Source organism: Phalacrocorax aristotelis, chromosome 1 (assembly GCF_949628215.1).
Source record: "Phalacrocorax aristotelis chromosome 1, bGulAri2.1, whole genome shotgun sequence".
NCBI lineage: Eukaryota > Metazoa > Chordata > Aves > Suliformes > Phalacrocoracidae > Phalacrocorax > Phalacrocorax aristotelis.
In genome coordinates, this window is record NC_134276.1 from 211,287,195 (window position 1) to 211,303,814 (window position 16,620).

The following is a 16,620-nucleotide window of genomic DNA, read 5'->3' on the forward strand; positions in this document are numbered from 1 at the left end:
GTTAGCAGATTGGGGTGAGCTCTCTAGCTGAAAGGCATCTGTAAAATCAAAGTGGTAGCAGTGTCATTGCTGTGTTCAAATGCTTTTTTTCTTTTTCTTCTTTTTACAATGTAATTCTCTGGGCATTTTATGGTTTACTGGATTGTTGATTGGTTTTTCATGAAATCCATTAACTTTCTGCTGTGGTTCTTTCTCCCTTGCTGATTTTGCCCTTTCCCTTTGACTTGCAGAGCTTTTCTCTGTGCCTTTGTAGCAGGAACTGAGATTAGAACTGCTGTATTTGTGACCTGGGTACCAAGTTGCACCACAGTCGGGGATAACAGTCATGAGGACACAGGCTGGGGGAGGCAGCTCAGATGTGTGCACGCCAAGGATGTAAGAGCTTGTCCTGCTGCTCAGAGGATGCTCAGAAAGCGTTTCCCTGAATTACATAAAACTGGTACCTAGTGTGGGCTTTTAGTTAGCAACAGGATGATCATTTTAAGAAGGCAGAGATCAAACTCAGAGTCCTTAAGGCCCAAGATATAAACCTTGCTAATGGTACTATGCCATTTTGCATCCTCTGGGGATCTCAGCTCTCCATTGTGACTCAGACTTAATCCCCATTAATTGAAAAGGGTTAGCAGCTCCTTGAAAGGCAGCCTGCTAGTGAGAGACCTGGCCTGCAGCTCTGCCCTCTGAGACCGAGAGTGGGCTGAGGCAGTTGTTTATAGGAATCTTGCCTCTCGCCTGTGTGAGGAGGAAGACATGAGGAGTGGCTGCTTAAGGCTAAGACTCAGTGGATGAAGATCACAGTGCAGTTGAGCTCGCAGTCACTGCGATTCTCAGGACCATCTGACCATCTTTATATTTTCTTCCCCTCAGAAGGAAACATTGCCAGTGAAGACAGCTCCCTCTCAGATGCCCTTGTTCTCGAGGATGGTACGTTGGCTGCTTTATATTCTAAAGGGCAGGAAGGAAACAGGGAAGGGTGTGTGAACTCCTGATTGACACTCAAAATGGAGGAACTGTTCTGTGTAATAATCCACCTGAAATTCCCAGTACCAAAACTGCTCCAGATGGAGAGCAGTTTCCCCTGACTCTAACTTGTAGTCATACATCAGGCCTGGAGCAGCGAGTGTTGCCGTAGTTACTGTTCTGAATTCTTTGAAAAGACAGTCCCAGAATGCCCCCTTATTTTCTTTCAAGGCTTCAGCTGTTTTAATGCGTGACACACTCTTGCTGGCCATTCCCTCCCAAAATGGTAATGTCACCCGGTGCACTTCTGAAAGTCGGGCCTTCAGCTTGCTCCTGAACGGAACCAGGGGAAGCAGGATAGGGAGGCAGATTATGGAAATGCAGTGGTGTCCCCCAGGGTTGTGCTGCCGTTGGAGGTATCTCACAGCCATCACCCCTCTCCTTCTTTTCGCAGAGGATTCTCAGGTCACCAGCACAATATCCCCTCTCCAGTCCCCACACAAAGGACTCCCTCCCCGGCCACCCTTGCACAACAGGCCCCCTCCTCCGCAGTCGCTGGAAGGCCTCCGCCAAATGCATTACCACCGCAATGACTATGACAAGTCGCCCATCAAACCGAAGATGTGGAGCGAGTCGTCCTTGGATGAACCCTACGAGAAGGTCAAGAAACGCTCCTCACACAGTCATTCCAGGTGAGCCAGCTATCTTGAAGCTCCATCATAGAGCTGTCCTCAGGATATCCCTCAGGAGGGACAGGCGTGAGCCCTTTCAAAGTTTACAAAGCTGTCCCTTACCAAAAGGAGACTTTTAGGTGTTCTGGCCAATAGGCATGTCATAAAAATAGGGTGCAGCCACATGACTGCTGCTTGGTACCAGTGTTTATTTTAAAAAAACATCTAGAAAGGAAGGATGGTGGATCATCTGAGGGCTTTGACAGGGCTTGGCCTTGACCTCTGCTACTGCAGAAGCACAAGCTCTGGGACGCACCTCAGAGCAGCAGCTGACCCAACTCTCACTCACCCGTGAGATCACAGGCTCATGCCTGAGATCTGGAAAGAAGCGTGGGAGCCCCTTCCCCAAATTCCTGCCTGGGAACTGAAGCAGGGTGTTTGCTCTGCAGCAGTCACAAGCGGTTCCCCAGCACCGGGAGCTGTGCTGAGGCGGGAGGGAGCAGCTCACTGCAGAACAGCCCCATCCGGAGCCTTCCCCACTGGAACTCCCAGTCCAGCATGCCATCGACACCGGATCTACGGGTACGCAGTCCACATTACGTCCACTCCACACGGTAAGTCCTCCCGACTCTGGTCCCACCTTGCTTACCCTGAAATAAATATTCTTTGCTTAATCCTTAATTCTTCCCCCAGGATATTAATTAATTCGCAGTTCAGGAAAGGACACAAACCAGTCCTATTCACATCAGAACTCAAGTAATGTTGCCAGTAGGAAACCTCTCCTGAACTAAGATGCTGAAATCACTTCAGATAAATGTGATCCTGGCCCTCATCTCCTTCTCAAAGTAATCAAACTTGTATTCCCCTGGGACCTTTCATCTCAGGGACTGTTTATAGACGCTACAAACCCTGTGCCACTTCAAAAAGGGATGTGGTGCTGCTGCTAAATTCTGCAGTAAATTCATCCATGGATTCAGCTGGAGATAACATGTTTCCTGTCTGATACAAAATGTTGGGTAGTGTTAATTCTGTCTCATAGATAAAATATTTGCACATGTGTGATCTTATGGGGAGAGAGAGCCTGTATGAAACGATCTACCTGAGGATCCAGGTGGCAGTGAAATAAGCCCAGGGTTGACAAAGGAAAGAGCTGAAGTGTGTAAGGGAGGTGATTTGATCTGGCCCAATTCGACCCCCAATTTTCAGCAGGATTTCTACAAACTGTTCCGCTTCATTGCAATTTTGCTCTCGTGGCAAACTCCATGGACACTGCAGGAAGCAGACCTGAGCCAAAGCTGTGTGCCATTAGGTATCCTGCCCTAAGGGGTAGTGCTAACATCATTTAGCTCAGCATAAATCAAGAATCATGCCAACACATCAGACTCAGGCAGAGGCAATACAAGGCATTAAGGCCCTGGGTTAAGTTTGTTACAAGTTTTTGGCTGAGAGTACCTTTCAGGAGTCCAATATTTGTTAACACTGGAGCCAAGCTCCGTGAGAAACGAGCCTGGCACAGGGCTTGAGAAGTGGCCTTGACCAGGTAGGGGCCATTTGGTTATTTGAAACAACCACTGCTCAGTCTGTGGCTCATTCATGAGCTGCATGTCCTGGCCTTGGCCATCTGTCATGCGGGTGTGTGACTCATTGCGGGGTGTTCATGCTCCTGAAACACATGGCTGAAGCTCTCCAAACAGCCGGCATGAATAGAGACCACCCAGACTCAGCCATGAATTGAGCCTTGAAAACTTGCCTGAAGGGCTGTCACCTGCTGACAGTCCTGCACGTGCTACCCACAGCTGGGCCCTGGTAAAACCTAGCTGCTTGACAGAGGTCACTTTTTCAAAGGCCAGTGGAGAAATCACTGCATTCTGGGCTGAGAATGGGCAGGCTGGCTGGCTGTCTCAAGCTAGGTGGATTGTACCTGTGCAGGGCATTCACAGGCCACTTGCAAGGGAATCCCACCGCCTTTGAGGCTAAGGCCTCGGGATTTGCAGAGCTGGAGTGAGGTGAACCTGGTAGCACAGGGATGGTGCTAATTCAAACAGCTCTGCCACAGGGCCGCACCAGCAAAGCCAGGCCTTGAGGTCCCCGGGTTTTTCCCTTCAGACTGAGTCTTTCCCAGGGTGCCAAAGCCACAGAGGAATCGGGCCGGGCAAGGGTTTATATCCCACATGCTGCTGCAGACTGACTGCCACCACCAAGGAGACTGGAGAGGAACAGGAGTTCCTAATCACCCCAAACCCTGCAGCGGGGAAGCAGGACGCTTTGCAGCCAGCAACCCCACGCAGTGCTGGAGGGGTGCAGGTTTTCAGTGCCCTCACAGTCCCTTGCCTGTGAAGCTGGCCTTGTCTGCAGAAGGGGATGGGGAGTGCTTTGTCCTGTTGACTCACCAGCCTGGATTTTTTTCCCGGTACCTGCAGGTCAGTAGACATCAGCCCGACCAGACTGCACAGCTTAGCTCAGCACTTTAGACACCGGAGCTCCAGTTTGGAGTCACAAGGCAAGCTCCTCGGCTCAGAAAATGAGACAGGGAGCCCCGATTTCTACACCCCAAGGACTCGTAGCAGTAACGGCTCTGACCCCATGGATGACTGCTCTTCCTGCACCAGCCATTCCAGCTCTGAGCACTACTATCCCGCTCAGATGAACCCCAACTACTCCACCCTGGCAGAGGACTCCCCGTCAAAAGCCAGAGAGCGGCAGAGGCAAAGGCACAAATCGGCGGGCAACCTGGTCTCTTCCAATTCAGGGAGTATGCCCAACCTGGCCGCAAGAAATGGGACTGGGCACCACCGCGTCTACCTGCACAGCCAGAGCCAACCTTCCTCCCAGTACAGGATCAAAGAGTACCCCCTGTACATTGAGGGCAGCTCCACACCCGTGGTGGTGCGGAGCCTGGAGAACGACCAGGAGGGACACTACAGCGTGAAAGCACAATTCAAAACCTCCAACTCCTACACAGCGGGGGGGATGTTTAAGGAGAACTGGCACGGGGATGAAGTGGACTCCGTCAGGCTCACCCCCTCCCGCTCCCAAATCATAAGGACTCCATCTCTGGGCAGGGAGGGCCATGAGAAAGGCTCGGGTAGGACTGCCGTGTCGGATGAGCTGCGGCTCTGGTACCAGCGGTCCACAGCCTCCCACAAGGAGCACAGCCGCCTCTCACACACGAGCTCCACTTCCTCGGACAGCAGCTCCCAGTACAGCACGTCTTCGCAAAGCACCTTTGTGGCACACAGCCGGGTCACGAGAATGCCTCAGATGTGTAAAGCAACATCAGGTGAGAGACGGTCCTGGGCGAGGGGGCGGGAGGGACAGGGGCTTCATGCAGCCTGGATTCATGCCAGGCGTTACACCCCAGCTGGAGAGCAATGCCAGACTGTAGCACGTTATCTGGTCTTCACATGCTGTTCGCCAAGCCTGTAGGCATAACGCTGGGGGACAAGCCTTGTCTGAGACACTTATCGGGTGAGAATCTTCTTCCATGGAAATCATCACTTTGCAATGATGGGCTCAAAAGACAGGGAGGGACCGAAGCCCCATTGTGCCAGGGCTTTCCTCAGAGTGCAGTTGGGTTTTGGGTGATGGCACTAGGGGCCAAACATGGAGAAACCACAGCGGGGGGTCACCCTTAGTAATCACAGCGAGGGGAGCGATGAAGCAAGCAGGGGCTTAGCACAGACTAGGAGAATGCATGTCCTCAGTGAAACACCAAAAGCATGAGAAAGGTTAAGTGGGGAGCATCCCAGTCCCTCCACCCCCCACAGAAATGTTTGAGCGATGACATCTTTGTGCACTGCTGAGATTTGGTTTTCCCATAAAGCTCCAGTAGCTGTGCTGATAAAATCCTGCAATTCATAGCGCTTCAGTTTGTGCAGTATTATGGCTCTCTGTCATCTACAGAGCTTTGCACTCCTCTGTGCTGTTAATATTAAATGGTAAGAAAACAGTCAAATTCATTAAACTGAGGAGGCCACTATGTGTTATGAAACAGTCCACGGTTAAATATTTACTGGTCATCAGTCTCCGCTGGACAAGCTCAAGGACTTTCTAAAAACCTGAATCCAGCCCCGCGTGGACAGGACTGCTGGTTAATCAGAGTCTGCACTGTGCCCATCCCCACCCTTCCACACGCCTCGGCCTTGGCATGGGAGACACCGTTGCTCCGGCCTCGCTTCCCGCAGGTCCTCGCAGCCTCCCGTAGCAGACCAGTGCATCGTCCACCGTGCTGGCTGTTGGCCTTCTGGCATCCCAGCATCGCGCCCTGTCCACAGTGACCACCATGCTACGCTGGTGGGGCTTTATATTTGCTGCTGACTCCAGCACGGAGTCAGAGAGGCAGTTTGACACCAGGCTCCTCGTGGGCCACCAACAGCTCCCTGAGAAGAGGCTGATTTATGTGTGATGCTGACACTCACGGGAAGCTCAGATGTGGACCAAGACAGAACTGAGTAGTTGCTGGAACCATCCTGTAACTCCATATGAAAACTTGTCTTCCCTGCCTTTGATTAAGGGTATTTCTGTCCCACCCAGCAACACAAAATGCTTGAACACTGGAAAGCTTTGCCTTGCTCAGCTTTGGAAACCGTACTAGTTCAGTTAAGTAATCTAGGAAGGGAAATGGTGGGGCTCGGGGGAGGGCACGTAAGAACTGCTGTCAATCAGCCTGTTCCCCCACCCAGCTGGGTCTTCACATCTAGATGTGATATCTGGGCAGCACCGTGGCAAGTGTGCTCAGTAATCACAGCTTGTCATGACCAGTTGGCAGCATAGATTGGTTTTGCCTTCAGAGTGGGCTCAATTACAGCCTTGGGAGGATACTGACCTCGGGGGCTGCCAGCTACAAGGAGCAGATTAAAACTTGGTTTTTTTCTTGAAGTGTCATTTGGCAGCCGCTAAAGAATTTAACAGCACAGAAGGGGATGCCAGGTAGAAACATCCATCATTTTAGCTGATCAGCCCTAGCTGACCGACCTATTGGACTTCACATTGTCCTTCAAAGAAGATCATGCTTCTAGGCATGTATTAAATTTGGAGGGTCAACTCTGTATGGACTTGAGGAGAGATCGGTCAGGTGGATTTCATAGCTAGACTCTCACCAGGGAAACTCCCCCAAGAACCACTGCCAGTGTTGCATTTTTAGTTCAGCTTGCTTCTGTCCTCATCAACGTAAGAAAAGCCTTCCTCTGGTCCCATAGCAGTAGGGTCAGCAAAGCCCAACCTCAGTTTATTACAGATGCACAGTGAAAAGTAGTTGTAGCTTTGGAAACCTTCAGAGCTTGTCTTCCTCCTTTCTTTGCACCTGAAGCAGTGTACTTGTCCAGGCTCTTGCCAGTGCCAGCTCTGGCTCCTCGGGACACAAAGCATCTCCCACCACCCCTGGAAGCAGGAGGCTGAGCCTGACGGGCTGCACTCCTCCAGTTCAGGTCCCGTGGAGATGTGCAGCCCGGCCCTGCCAGTCCAGGCTGCAGTGAAACTGATTAGCTTTCATGATGGGAGAGGTGCAGTGTTTCCCAGGCAGGGCTTGAGAGAGACCGGGTTGTTGTATTCAGCTGGAGGCCTGACTGAAACAAAGCATTCCTGCAGAGCCAAGGACGGATCTGGCCCATGACATGCACCAGCATCAGCACCAGGCTGGCTGCTCCCCGGGCCACGTTCAAGCGCAGCCATCCAGGAACAGGATGAGGTCTGACTCCCAGGCTGTGTTTACTCACAGCAGGACTGGTTTCTGCTGGTCTGACCAGCTGATGCTTCTGAACCACACTCACCCTCGCGCCCTCACCTCACCAGTTATTTTTCTCCACCCTTTGGTTGTTTTTCAGCTGCCTTACCTCACAGCCAGAGGAGTTCAACACCATCAAGTGAACTAGCAGCCACGCCGCCAGGCAGTCCCCACCACATTCTCGCATGGCAGACTGGGTGAGTGTCTGTGGGATCAGGTTAGAGAATTCACCTCGCTCCGTGCCAGTCAGAAAAACCTCCCCGCACACAAGCAAAGGGAGAGCGCAGGTAGGGGGAACGTTTTCCAGGTACTCAACAGCCTGCGCTGTTTCCAGCCCATGCTCTCGTAGCGGTGGAGCTCTAGTTTAGGCTGACCGAGACACGGCAGTGTCATCCGCACCCAGCAGCACCACTCCAAGCAGCACTGGATCCACAGGGAGAGAAGCCTTGCAGGCTCTTTCTGCTTGGACAGTCTCCTTCCTCCAGTTACCCACATGTTAAAACAGCTGATCTTTTTTTTTAACAACCACCATGCTGGCCATCCAGACCAAGGAGATCTTTTGTTGTAAAGGCAACGTTAGGTGTCTACTGTATTTGCATGTGCAGCAACCACATTTTTTTGCTAGGTTTTCCCTAGCATTAAGCAGTCTTAATGACTATTAAGTGCATCTTTTTTCAGCTACCACTAAGTTAACGTGCTTCGCCAAAGTGTGCGTCATTACATGCAGGTAGCCATTACTCATGTAAATATAGTAATTGGGTTCACTGGCACCTCTTTGTGAGACAGGGAGTTCCAGGAGTAAACAAAAAGCCTTTTGCAAGCTCCCATGTGTCTTCTCTAGCACTCTCCTGTAATTCTGTCCTGCCTCATGAAATAAAGACCATTTCCAGATCCCATCTAACTCAGCACATCCCAGATTTTTGCATGAAAATTAAGTCTGGTGAGATCATTTAGACAGTTTCAGACTACAGTCCTCAAAATACTGTAGGCCCTAGAGTAGGAAAACAAATATGAACCCCTGAGTTGTGAACTGGGACCGGTAACTTTGCAAACACTTCACTGTGCAGCCACTGGGAAAACCTCATGCTCTTTAATTTCTCCTGGTCACCTGTGACCACGTTTGACCTCTGGTTTTACTCCAGCACTGCTTGTGACTGCACTTTAAAATGGAGATGAGGAGAACCATAACCACAACCCCCTTAGGCCTTCCTTGGATTTTAAATTCACACATTTGACATCCAGCCTCACATGGTCCTTGCACGTGCTCTCAGCTTCAGATTGGGATAATTTGCCTGGTCCCATTTCACAAGAAGTCAAAGGATCACAAGATAGGGAAAATGGCAGCTGTCTTTACTGTACACTGAAATCTGCACTATTAAGGGCTTGAGTCTAGACTCCATCCTCGTTCCAGTCTCTATCCCAATCCTAATTTCTCTAAATATCTCCATGATGATCAGAGGTAAAACTGCTGAGCAGCCAGCTGAGAAATCTGTTCAGAGAATCCCAACTTTTCTTATTTTTTCATTCAAGAAAATGCCTGCACCCTGTCTCTCATAGCAAAAATCCATCAAGCCAAATTCTCAGCTGGTGAAAGTGAAGTTAACTCGATTTATAGCCTAGGCCCTGCACCAACAACCAGTGTAAAGAGAACTGGAGACAAATCAGCTCCTATTCCGTGCCTGAGCGTAACACCCAAGGCGTATGTGTAAATACAGTCGGAGCAGACAAAGTTTGCCATTAGCTGCACAACACGAGCTCCCCCGCCGCAGGAGCAGGCTGTGCCCTCCCAGCACGACTCAAAAGATTGACAGTTCTCCCCAGTGTGTTTTTGTGTCACTAACTTTTTCTAAAGATGATTCATCAACTTGTTTCCCCACTGGATTAATAAGCTCATAACAATGTCTGTGTCACTTCTTTTCTTTAACATTTCCTCTCTCCTCTTTCCTCCTTTTTTGCTCTCCTTTGTTCAGAGAAGCAACAGACAACTCACCCACTATGGATGAGTCTCAGTCTCCAACCCACCAAAGTACTGATGAATAGAGGTATAGTAAGGGAATGTTTTGTTTTTTCATCCTTCTGCCTTACAGTCCGTGAACACAGGGCGAACAACTGGCATCCCGCTGTCCCAGAGGAGCAGCCCTTTTAATTGCGTGCCTGTTTCTTTGGCAACAAGGCTTCCTTCAGCTCTTGGAAGAACAACTTGAAAGCATCTTGAATCCCTCTCTGTGCCTTTTCAGCAAGTTTGCGGCTGTGGCGCTTTCCCCTGTGAAAGAAGACTTTGGCCCAGCCCGCTCTGCATTCCCGCAGAGGTTGAATGGACACAGAGAGCAGGCGGTAGTGACAAATCTGTGGCTGGGGTCATTTCGAAGCAGCGTGGGCAGAGTGCGGCGGGGAGAGTCTGGGAGCAGCGTGGTGGGGAGATGAGCTGGGGTAAATGGGGTTCTCAGGGGACCTGGACTGAGCTCCTGGCAGTGCTCCAGCCCTGGTAGCAAGCACCCCTTTCTCCTCCTTCCCTACCACAGAGCAGAGCTGTGAAGCAGAGGCTCTTAGCAGCAGTGAGGCTTCATGGAACGAGGAGCAACCCTGGCCCGGTTCCTGTGGGAAGACAGAGGGGGAAGGGCGGAGGGAACAAAAACCCTCAGAGTATTTCTATTTTAATTAAACTGCCATTGCTGTCTGACACTCTCATTTGAATCTACAACCATTCACAGCTGGCATCTGTCAAGTATTTCAAGCCCAGCATTTTACAGATAACCCATAAACCTCCATACTCCAGCACAGAGCTGGGAAACAAAAGGCTCTTTAACATGCAGACGGTGATGCCCTTGCTCAGGTTCCTCCCAGACACCCATCCCAGGGAAACCAGGACAGAGGAAGCAGGAACTGCCAGACTGCATCAGATGTGAGATCAGTCCTGCGAGGCGGGGAGGGAGCTGAGGAAGGCGTGAGAATCCCACACTAAACAGATAGCCAATGCACCTCCCAGTTTGAGCCTCAAAACAACCTCTAGTTTGGAAGTTGGTTAAAATCGAAGTGTGAGGGAGAGGCATCAGTTCTGAATACTACTACACAGATACAGCAATCACTTTTCAGAATATCAACAAGATTTTGACCTCAGTGTTTTCCTCTGGCAAGGAGCTCCGCAGATGAAGCCAGGAGCTGACCCTGGTCGGAACTTTAAGATAAATAGCATAGAAAATTCCCATAAAATGTCTTGCCTGCTCTGTGCAAGAACACAAAAAGCCATGCAACAAAAGAAGCAGTAGCTTGTCAAGAGAGATTCCACAAGATCAGGACTGGGCTACCTATGACAAAACGCAGTCCCTTCCACACTGGATGCGGCAGCCTCTCACTAGTCGCTTCCTAGCTCATCCCTGGGAAGCCACGTAACTCTGGGATTGCCAGGTGATGCATGAGCCTTTGCCCAGAGCAGAAGTGCTGCAGGAAAGCACCACCACCCTCCTCCTTCCATGTTCCCAGTAGGTACTATGGCCTGGCCAGGAGGGCTGCTCTGCCGACTTGCTCCCTGGAGAGCATCCTCCTAAAAACCTCTTTACCCCAGCTTACACCGGGCAGGAAAGCAAGACCAGGCCCTGTAGGCACAGCAGAGCACTGCTGCTGTACCACCGCTCTGCTCTTGTAGCACATCCCCTTCACGAAGCCCCTGCCACGGGCCAGCAGTGGGCTGAGAACACACCAGCTCTGCCTGTTGCCACTCAGGCATCATCCAGAACTCTGGAGGGGCTGCCGGAGCTCGGCTTTCCCCTGCCTCCTCACACCAGGCAGGTTGCTGGGGGGAATGGGACCGCTGGGCAAGGGCAAACCGGCTGAAGGCAGGGCCTGCATGCCGAGCTCACCCCAAACGTCAGCTCCGGGGGTACCTGCAGAGTGCAAATGTGAACATCCCGCGTTCCTCCCCACCCATGATACGATGTTTTATGCCCATGGCTGAACTTCTCAGGAGCCCTCGTTGTCCTAATGACGTTTCCTTTCTCCTGCAGGAGCTACAACGATAGCTGTTTCCTGGATTCTCCCCTCTATCCAGAATTAGCAGATGTCCAGTGGTATGGGCAGGAAAAAGCCAAGCCTGGGACTCTAGTGTGAACCCCTGACCTCAAGTTAATCACATCAATGCCATTCTGAGATCACCTCACTGCCTGTCATTTGCCTTACCCAGATGCACTGTCACCCAGCACCAGCTTCAACTCTAAGCACTTTTCTCACGATGCAATTCAAGATGACATTTACAGAACACTGGCCCCGAGACATCCACCACGACAGCGACGGACCGCAGCCCGTCCCATCGCCAGACGGGTGCCCATCCCTCCCACGGCCCACAGGGCAGCGGGTGCAGATGGGCCGCCATCCTGGTAGTCAGTCAGCAACTTAAAAGTTGATTTTTCTTTGAAACGATGGAAGCCTTTCAAGATTTACATCAGATCTTATTGTTCTGCAGCATGTAACAGCAGTAAGATTTCCATGACCTGCGATCTGAAGCCAACAGAGCATTAGTTTAAAGGGGAGGAGGGGGTGAAAATGGGACAGAGGCTGAGAAATGGGTATTGTAGTTCTGAAAACACATCTCTTATGACATAAAACAGTAGAATCCCACCCCTTCACAGCTTTTTCAGCCTCGCTATCAGGTCTGCCCTGCCAGCGATCGCCACGCCAGCGTCAGCAGCATGAGTTTGCTCAGCAAGTTCTTGCAACGAGAACATCTTTCTCATTTAGCTCACCGAGTACCTCCTGTAAAGCGGCATTTCCTCCTTCGCTTCGAGCCCACCTACGTGCAGGTAGAATAACCCCCTGTGCTGAAGATGCACTGGAGGTCTGGGCTGGTATCGCAGCATCGCTGTCTATGAGCTACTATCAAACTGGACAAACGAGGTTTACAAAGGCATTACCTAAAGCAGAGGCAAGTACTGCTACTCACACCATCTCCGTGGCCGGCACAGGCTGCACCCCAACACACAGAGGGGTTGCAGTTGTGCTGGTTTGGGTTTTTTTTTCGTACTCTGATGAAAATAAGAATTGCCAAAAAAAACCCTTCTACAAACAGATACAGCCAATAAATTCTAATCTATTTCTGCACAAAGCGTGAACGTGAAATCAAAGGGAAAGCACATCGCAATCTAATTGACACGGTAAGGTAAAGCTGCATTAACATATCTGTTCCGCTCATCTTCCCTGCGTTAGCACCAGTGTAGCAAAGGGCTCGTCACCCGGGTACTGCTGCGTGGGAGAACCGGTCTGTCGGGAAACGGAAAGGCTCCGCGGCGGGGTTTAACAACCAGCAGACTAGGCAAATTTTCCCATTGCAAGAAGCGACCACAAGAAAGAGAGGCAACTACATCAGGTGTTGGACACAAGCGAGAGCTGCCTGCTGATACCAAAAGGAATCGTACGAGAGCGTCATGGAAGGAGCTGCAAGTTTACACGTACTTTTGAGCAATGCTTTATACACGTCAAGCCATGGAACTGTAAAAGGCCTCAAAGACACTTTTGTACCGAACAAGTGCACAATCTGGGTGGATGTTGAAGCTGGCACGTCTAGTCTTCATCGCGGTGCTATGCTGTTTTTATTGCCACTAGATGGGGGAGGCAGCCGGCCTGCCCCCGTTCGTGCGTGCAAACGATGATTTCCTATGGGAAAGGCATTAAAAGAAACGGCTGGAGGGGGTTACTTTGTGAAAAGCAGAAACTGAAGTTAGCTTTAGTTTAAGGAAAAAAAGAAACAAAGTGCGAGTGTGCGTGTGTGTGTGTTCCAAGAATAACAATAGCGTCTACCAGACAAAGTAGGGCAAAACGTTGAAAATGAAACACCACGACTTGGGGGGCTGCCACACCTTTTGGTATTAAGATTGCTGGAAAACTGCATTCCAGGCGTTAAAAGAGAATGGGTTCTTTGTAATTAGGCTTGGAAAGGTGATGGGGTTTCTAAAAATTAATGCAGGCGGCTCACGCGAATACCTTTCTGCAACAGATACTAAAAATGTTTGCTTCAGTTCTCCGCGCCTGGCTGCTGCGCCGCCGCCCGCGTCGCCGGCGAGGCAGGGAGGCGGCCTTGCGGGTGTGCGGGGCCGCGGCGGGCAGCAAAGGCTGCGACTCGGCCAGCGAAATCCACGGCAGAGCCAGGAGGAAACTCTGTCACGTTCACACCTGAAGCATAAATGAATTATCCCTCTGGGGGAAAAAAAAAGCGCAGACGTTTTTCTGCTGGCAAGGGGCTTCCACCGCCAGCCCTGCCAGCCTCGTGCTTCTGAACCGCCGCGAAGACTCGCCGCGGGAGCGCGACCCCCTTAGGCAGTAATTGAAGCCTCGCAACCGATTGCTGGAAGAACAGACAGCGCTGAGGTTGCACCCTTTATCTGGACGTGCAGAATGCTGTTTTCACCATCTCTCTGTGCTTCGGGGTCTTTAACATGGGAATTATTTCAAGCTCCTAATTGGATTTTTAGCTGGGTAAGAGATAGTACCAATTAGCGACATTTACTGATAAGATTTGGTAGCTAAAGTGAAAGGATTAAATAAGGACTAAATTAAGCAGCAGCAAGTAATTTAGCCCACGGATTTTTAGGGGCTCTGAGCAACTGTCTGTTTTCTTTTTAATTTCCCTGGTAAGTGGTTTTGGGTTCGTTTGGTTTTTTTTTTTTCTGTGTACCTTCTTTTAATTAAAAAGAATTCAACAACAGTGGCGCTACGAGGCCTCTGGGCACTACAGGAAAAAAACATTAATTCCTCCAAGACCAGCTCTGCAGTTTTACAGCAAAGGTTAAAAGGTGGCAGCCCTGAAATTAGGGGGAGAAAAAAAAAAATGGTTAGCCTGAATTGCAAACAGGCTCGAGTAGAGAAAAAGCTTTCTGGAAACGGATTGAGTTTTGCTTTGTGTTCTGCTTTTCTGTTCTGCAATCAAGGCACACGTGAGCAGCCAGTCTGGTAGTAAAGACAGATTAAGTAAAACAGGTTTTACTGTTTAGCTCAATTCAATTAAACACAAATGTACATAAAATGTTAATCATATGAGATTAACATATTTAAGTATAACGCGAGGGGTATATACATAGCTCTTCTGTACAAGCACTTGACGACCAACTTAACCCCTCCTTTACTTTTTTATTTTTCAAGGCTCCATCTGACATAAAGCCACAATCGCGTTCTTAGTCCGCACGTCCGACGCTCCCTCGGCCTAGCCAGGAGCCGGGCGTGCGGTCTGCGCCCCGGGCCGCGCCGGGAGGCAGGGTCTATTTTTAAATGATATTATATGCGGTCGAGTGTTGAAAAATGTTGAAACAGTCCGATTTGTTTTCACTCTGTATTAGTTTTAGTTTCAGGCATAGCCGATCCCCATTCAGGTGCTATCAGATGACCAGTTACTGCTTAGTTAACTAGATGTAAAGTTTTACATATATATTAATGTCAATAGTTTTATTACAAGTTGTGTAAAACGGACTCTCTAGTTTAAAAAAAAGAAAAAAAAAAAAAAAAGAAGAAAAAAAAATTAGGTCTCTCCTGAAATTGATTTTAGAGCATGGAAAATGATTTTACTGGATTCTGTTCAACTGTAATCAAGGAAAAAAATATGTACGTTGTAGAAAAAGTTGCAGAATTAAAAAAGATCTGCTTTTAATTTATTCTTTTTGTATTAAGAATTTGTATAGTTACCTTTACATTTTGCAAAACGGTGTTGTCAACACTTCCTTATTAAAGCATTTTCAAAATGAAACCTTGCCGTGGTCTCTTCAGGAGGGCCCCGTGCCTGGGCAGCCCTTACCGTGGCGGCCGCACCGCCGCCTCTGCGAGACGCTCGCCCAGATGCGCGCACGGCTGGCCGGGCTCTCCGGGAGGGACCCGCTCACGTGCCGGCAGCCGGCCTGACTGCGGGGAACGCTGGGCACTCCCCCGGAAAAGCAGAGATCCCTCGGGGTCCGGCAGATCCCTGCGCGCTCCGTGGCGTGTCGTCTCGAGCGCTGGTCTCGGGGGGCTCTGCAGGGGTCTCGGGCCGTCAGAAGCCGCATGACCGACTTCCCACCACAGCAGGAAACAGAGTCATGAAAATAACATTGACTTTAACACACACAACTTGAAATAACTCAAAATTAACGCTCGCTTACACGAACTGGAAGCTAAGGAGCCACGAGGCCGTTCGCAGCGATGCCAAGGTCTGCAGGACAGGCTCGAGGCCCTCGCGCTCCTAAGAGCCACCTGCTCGTTGGGTTTAATCCCCGAAGAGACCCCATGGGCCTGGTTTAAGCTCTGCCGCTGAGGCAGCAGTATCGAGAACCCGCCCCAACAGCCACAGCTCGAGCTCAGGAGCGGGCTTTGCCGGCGCCCGGCCCCTGCACGGGTCAGGGGCACCGCCGGTCCCCCCGCACGGGGAGCGGTGACCCCGCAGCCGCCCCACGCCCCTTCCAAACCGGCAGGCGTCAGCCAGCCACACGCTCTCCACGCGGGGGCCGTCCGCGCTTCTCGGCACCCAGCGCAGTTGCTTCCCCTTCTTTCCTTTTATTCCTGCTGCGAAGGGAGCTCCTTTCCACCCGAGCCGCTCTCTTATCACCCACCCGATCCCCCCCACGCCACAGGGAGCCACCAGTGGCACCAACCCCGAGCCCGGAGGCTGCCCCAACATCACCCCTGCGGCGTGGCGCAGGGACAACCCTGGTAGTGAACCCCCACAGGGGTTTGGGCTGGGACAAAACAGCAACGATGAAATTTCTCCCCCTAACTCTGGGACTTTGGCTCAGATTCATCACCCGTGGCTCCGACACCGCTGCAGGCACCTCTTTAAGCCCTGCAACACAACCGGAGCGGACCTCCCGACAGCCTGCCCCGGGTCCGACACCAGCACTGGCAGCCCCACGCCAGCCCTCCCGGAGGGCACCACGCCGTGCCCTCGCGCCCTGGCGCCGGGACGCTCCCCTGCCCCCGAGAAGGGAAGCCATTTACATCTCAGCCAGGTTCCTTCTCTGGGCAAGGCTGGATCTATAACGGAGACCACACGGCAGCTAGCCACAGAGGAACCCAGCTCCTCAACCCGAATAAATACATCCCACATACCCTACCCTAAGAGCCTTTCCAGCAATACCGACAAATAGCAAACAAGGAATTAAGGGCATCTAGCTACCGTTGGGCGTAACAGCGCCACGAGGCAGGTGTCGCGTACTTGGAGCGCACTTGGTATCGCCCCGCCGGGCTCGGGAAGGGGTGGGGGCTACAACCAACGATCGGGGCACGGAAGTCCCCAAACCACTCCAGACATCGCTGTGGTGAACA

General features: G+C 51.1%; 1 protein-coding gene across 7 annotated transcripts in view; it reads left to right on the top strand.

Annotated features, from left to right (window-relative positions):
- FRMD4A (FERM domain containing 4A) overlaps positions 1–15,068 on the top strand; it is a 383,005-nt gene extending 367,937 nt beyond the window's left edge. For 4 of the 7 annotated variants that reach the window (XM_075081551.1, XM_075081548.1, XM_075081545.1 and 1 more), the window contains exons 18-23: positions 865–921; positions 1,412–1,649; positions 2,078–2,242; positions 4,049–4,908; positions 7,451–7,547; positions 11,352–15,068. In XM_075081551.1, the coding sequence (XP_074937652.1) occupies positions 865–921; positions 1,412–1,649; positions 2,078–2,242; positions 4,049–4,908; positions 7,451–7,547; positions 11,352–11,454 (1,520 nt within the window). In that variant the 3' untranslated portion in view covers positions 11,455–15,068. Of the gene's footprint in view, positions 1–864; positions 922–1,411; positions 1,650–2,077; positions 2,243–4,048; positions 4,909–7,450; positions 7,548–9,320; positions 9,393–9,437; positions 10,032–11,351 lie in introns of those variants that run through there. The other 3 variants (XM_075081550.1, XM_075081547.1, XM_075081549.1) reach the window with 2 other exon arrangements.
- The last annotated feature ends 1,552 nt before the right edge of the window (positions 15,069–16,620 follow it).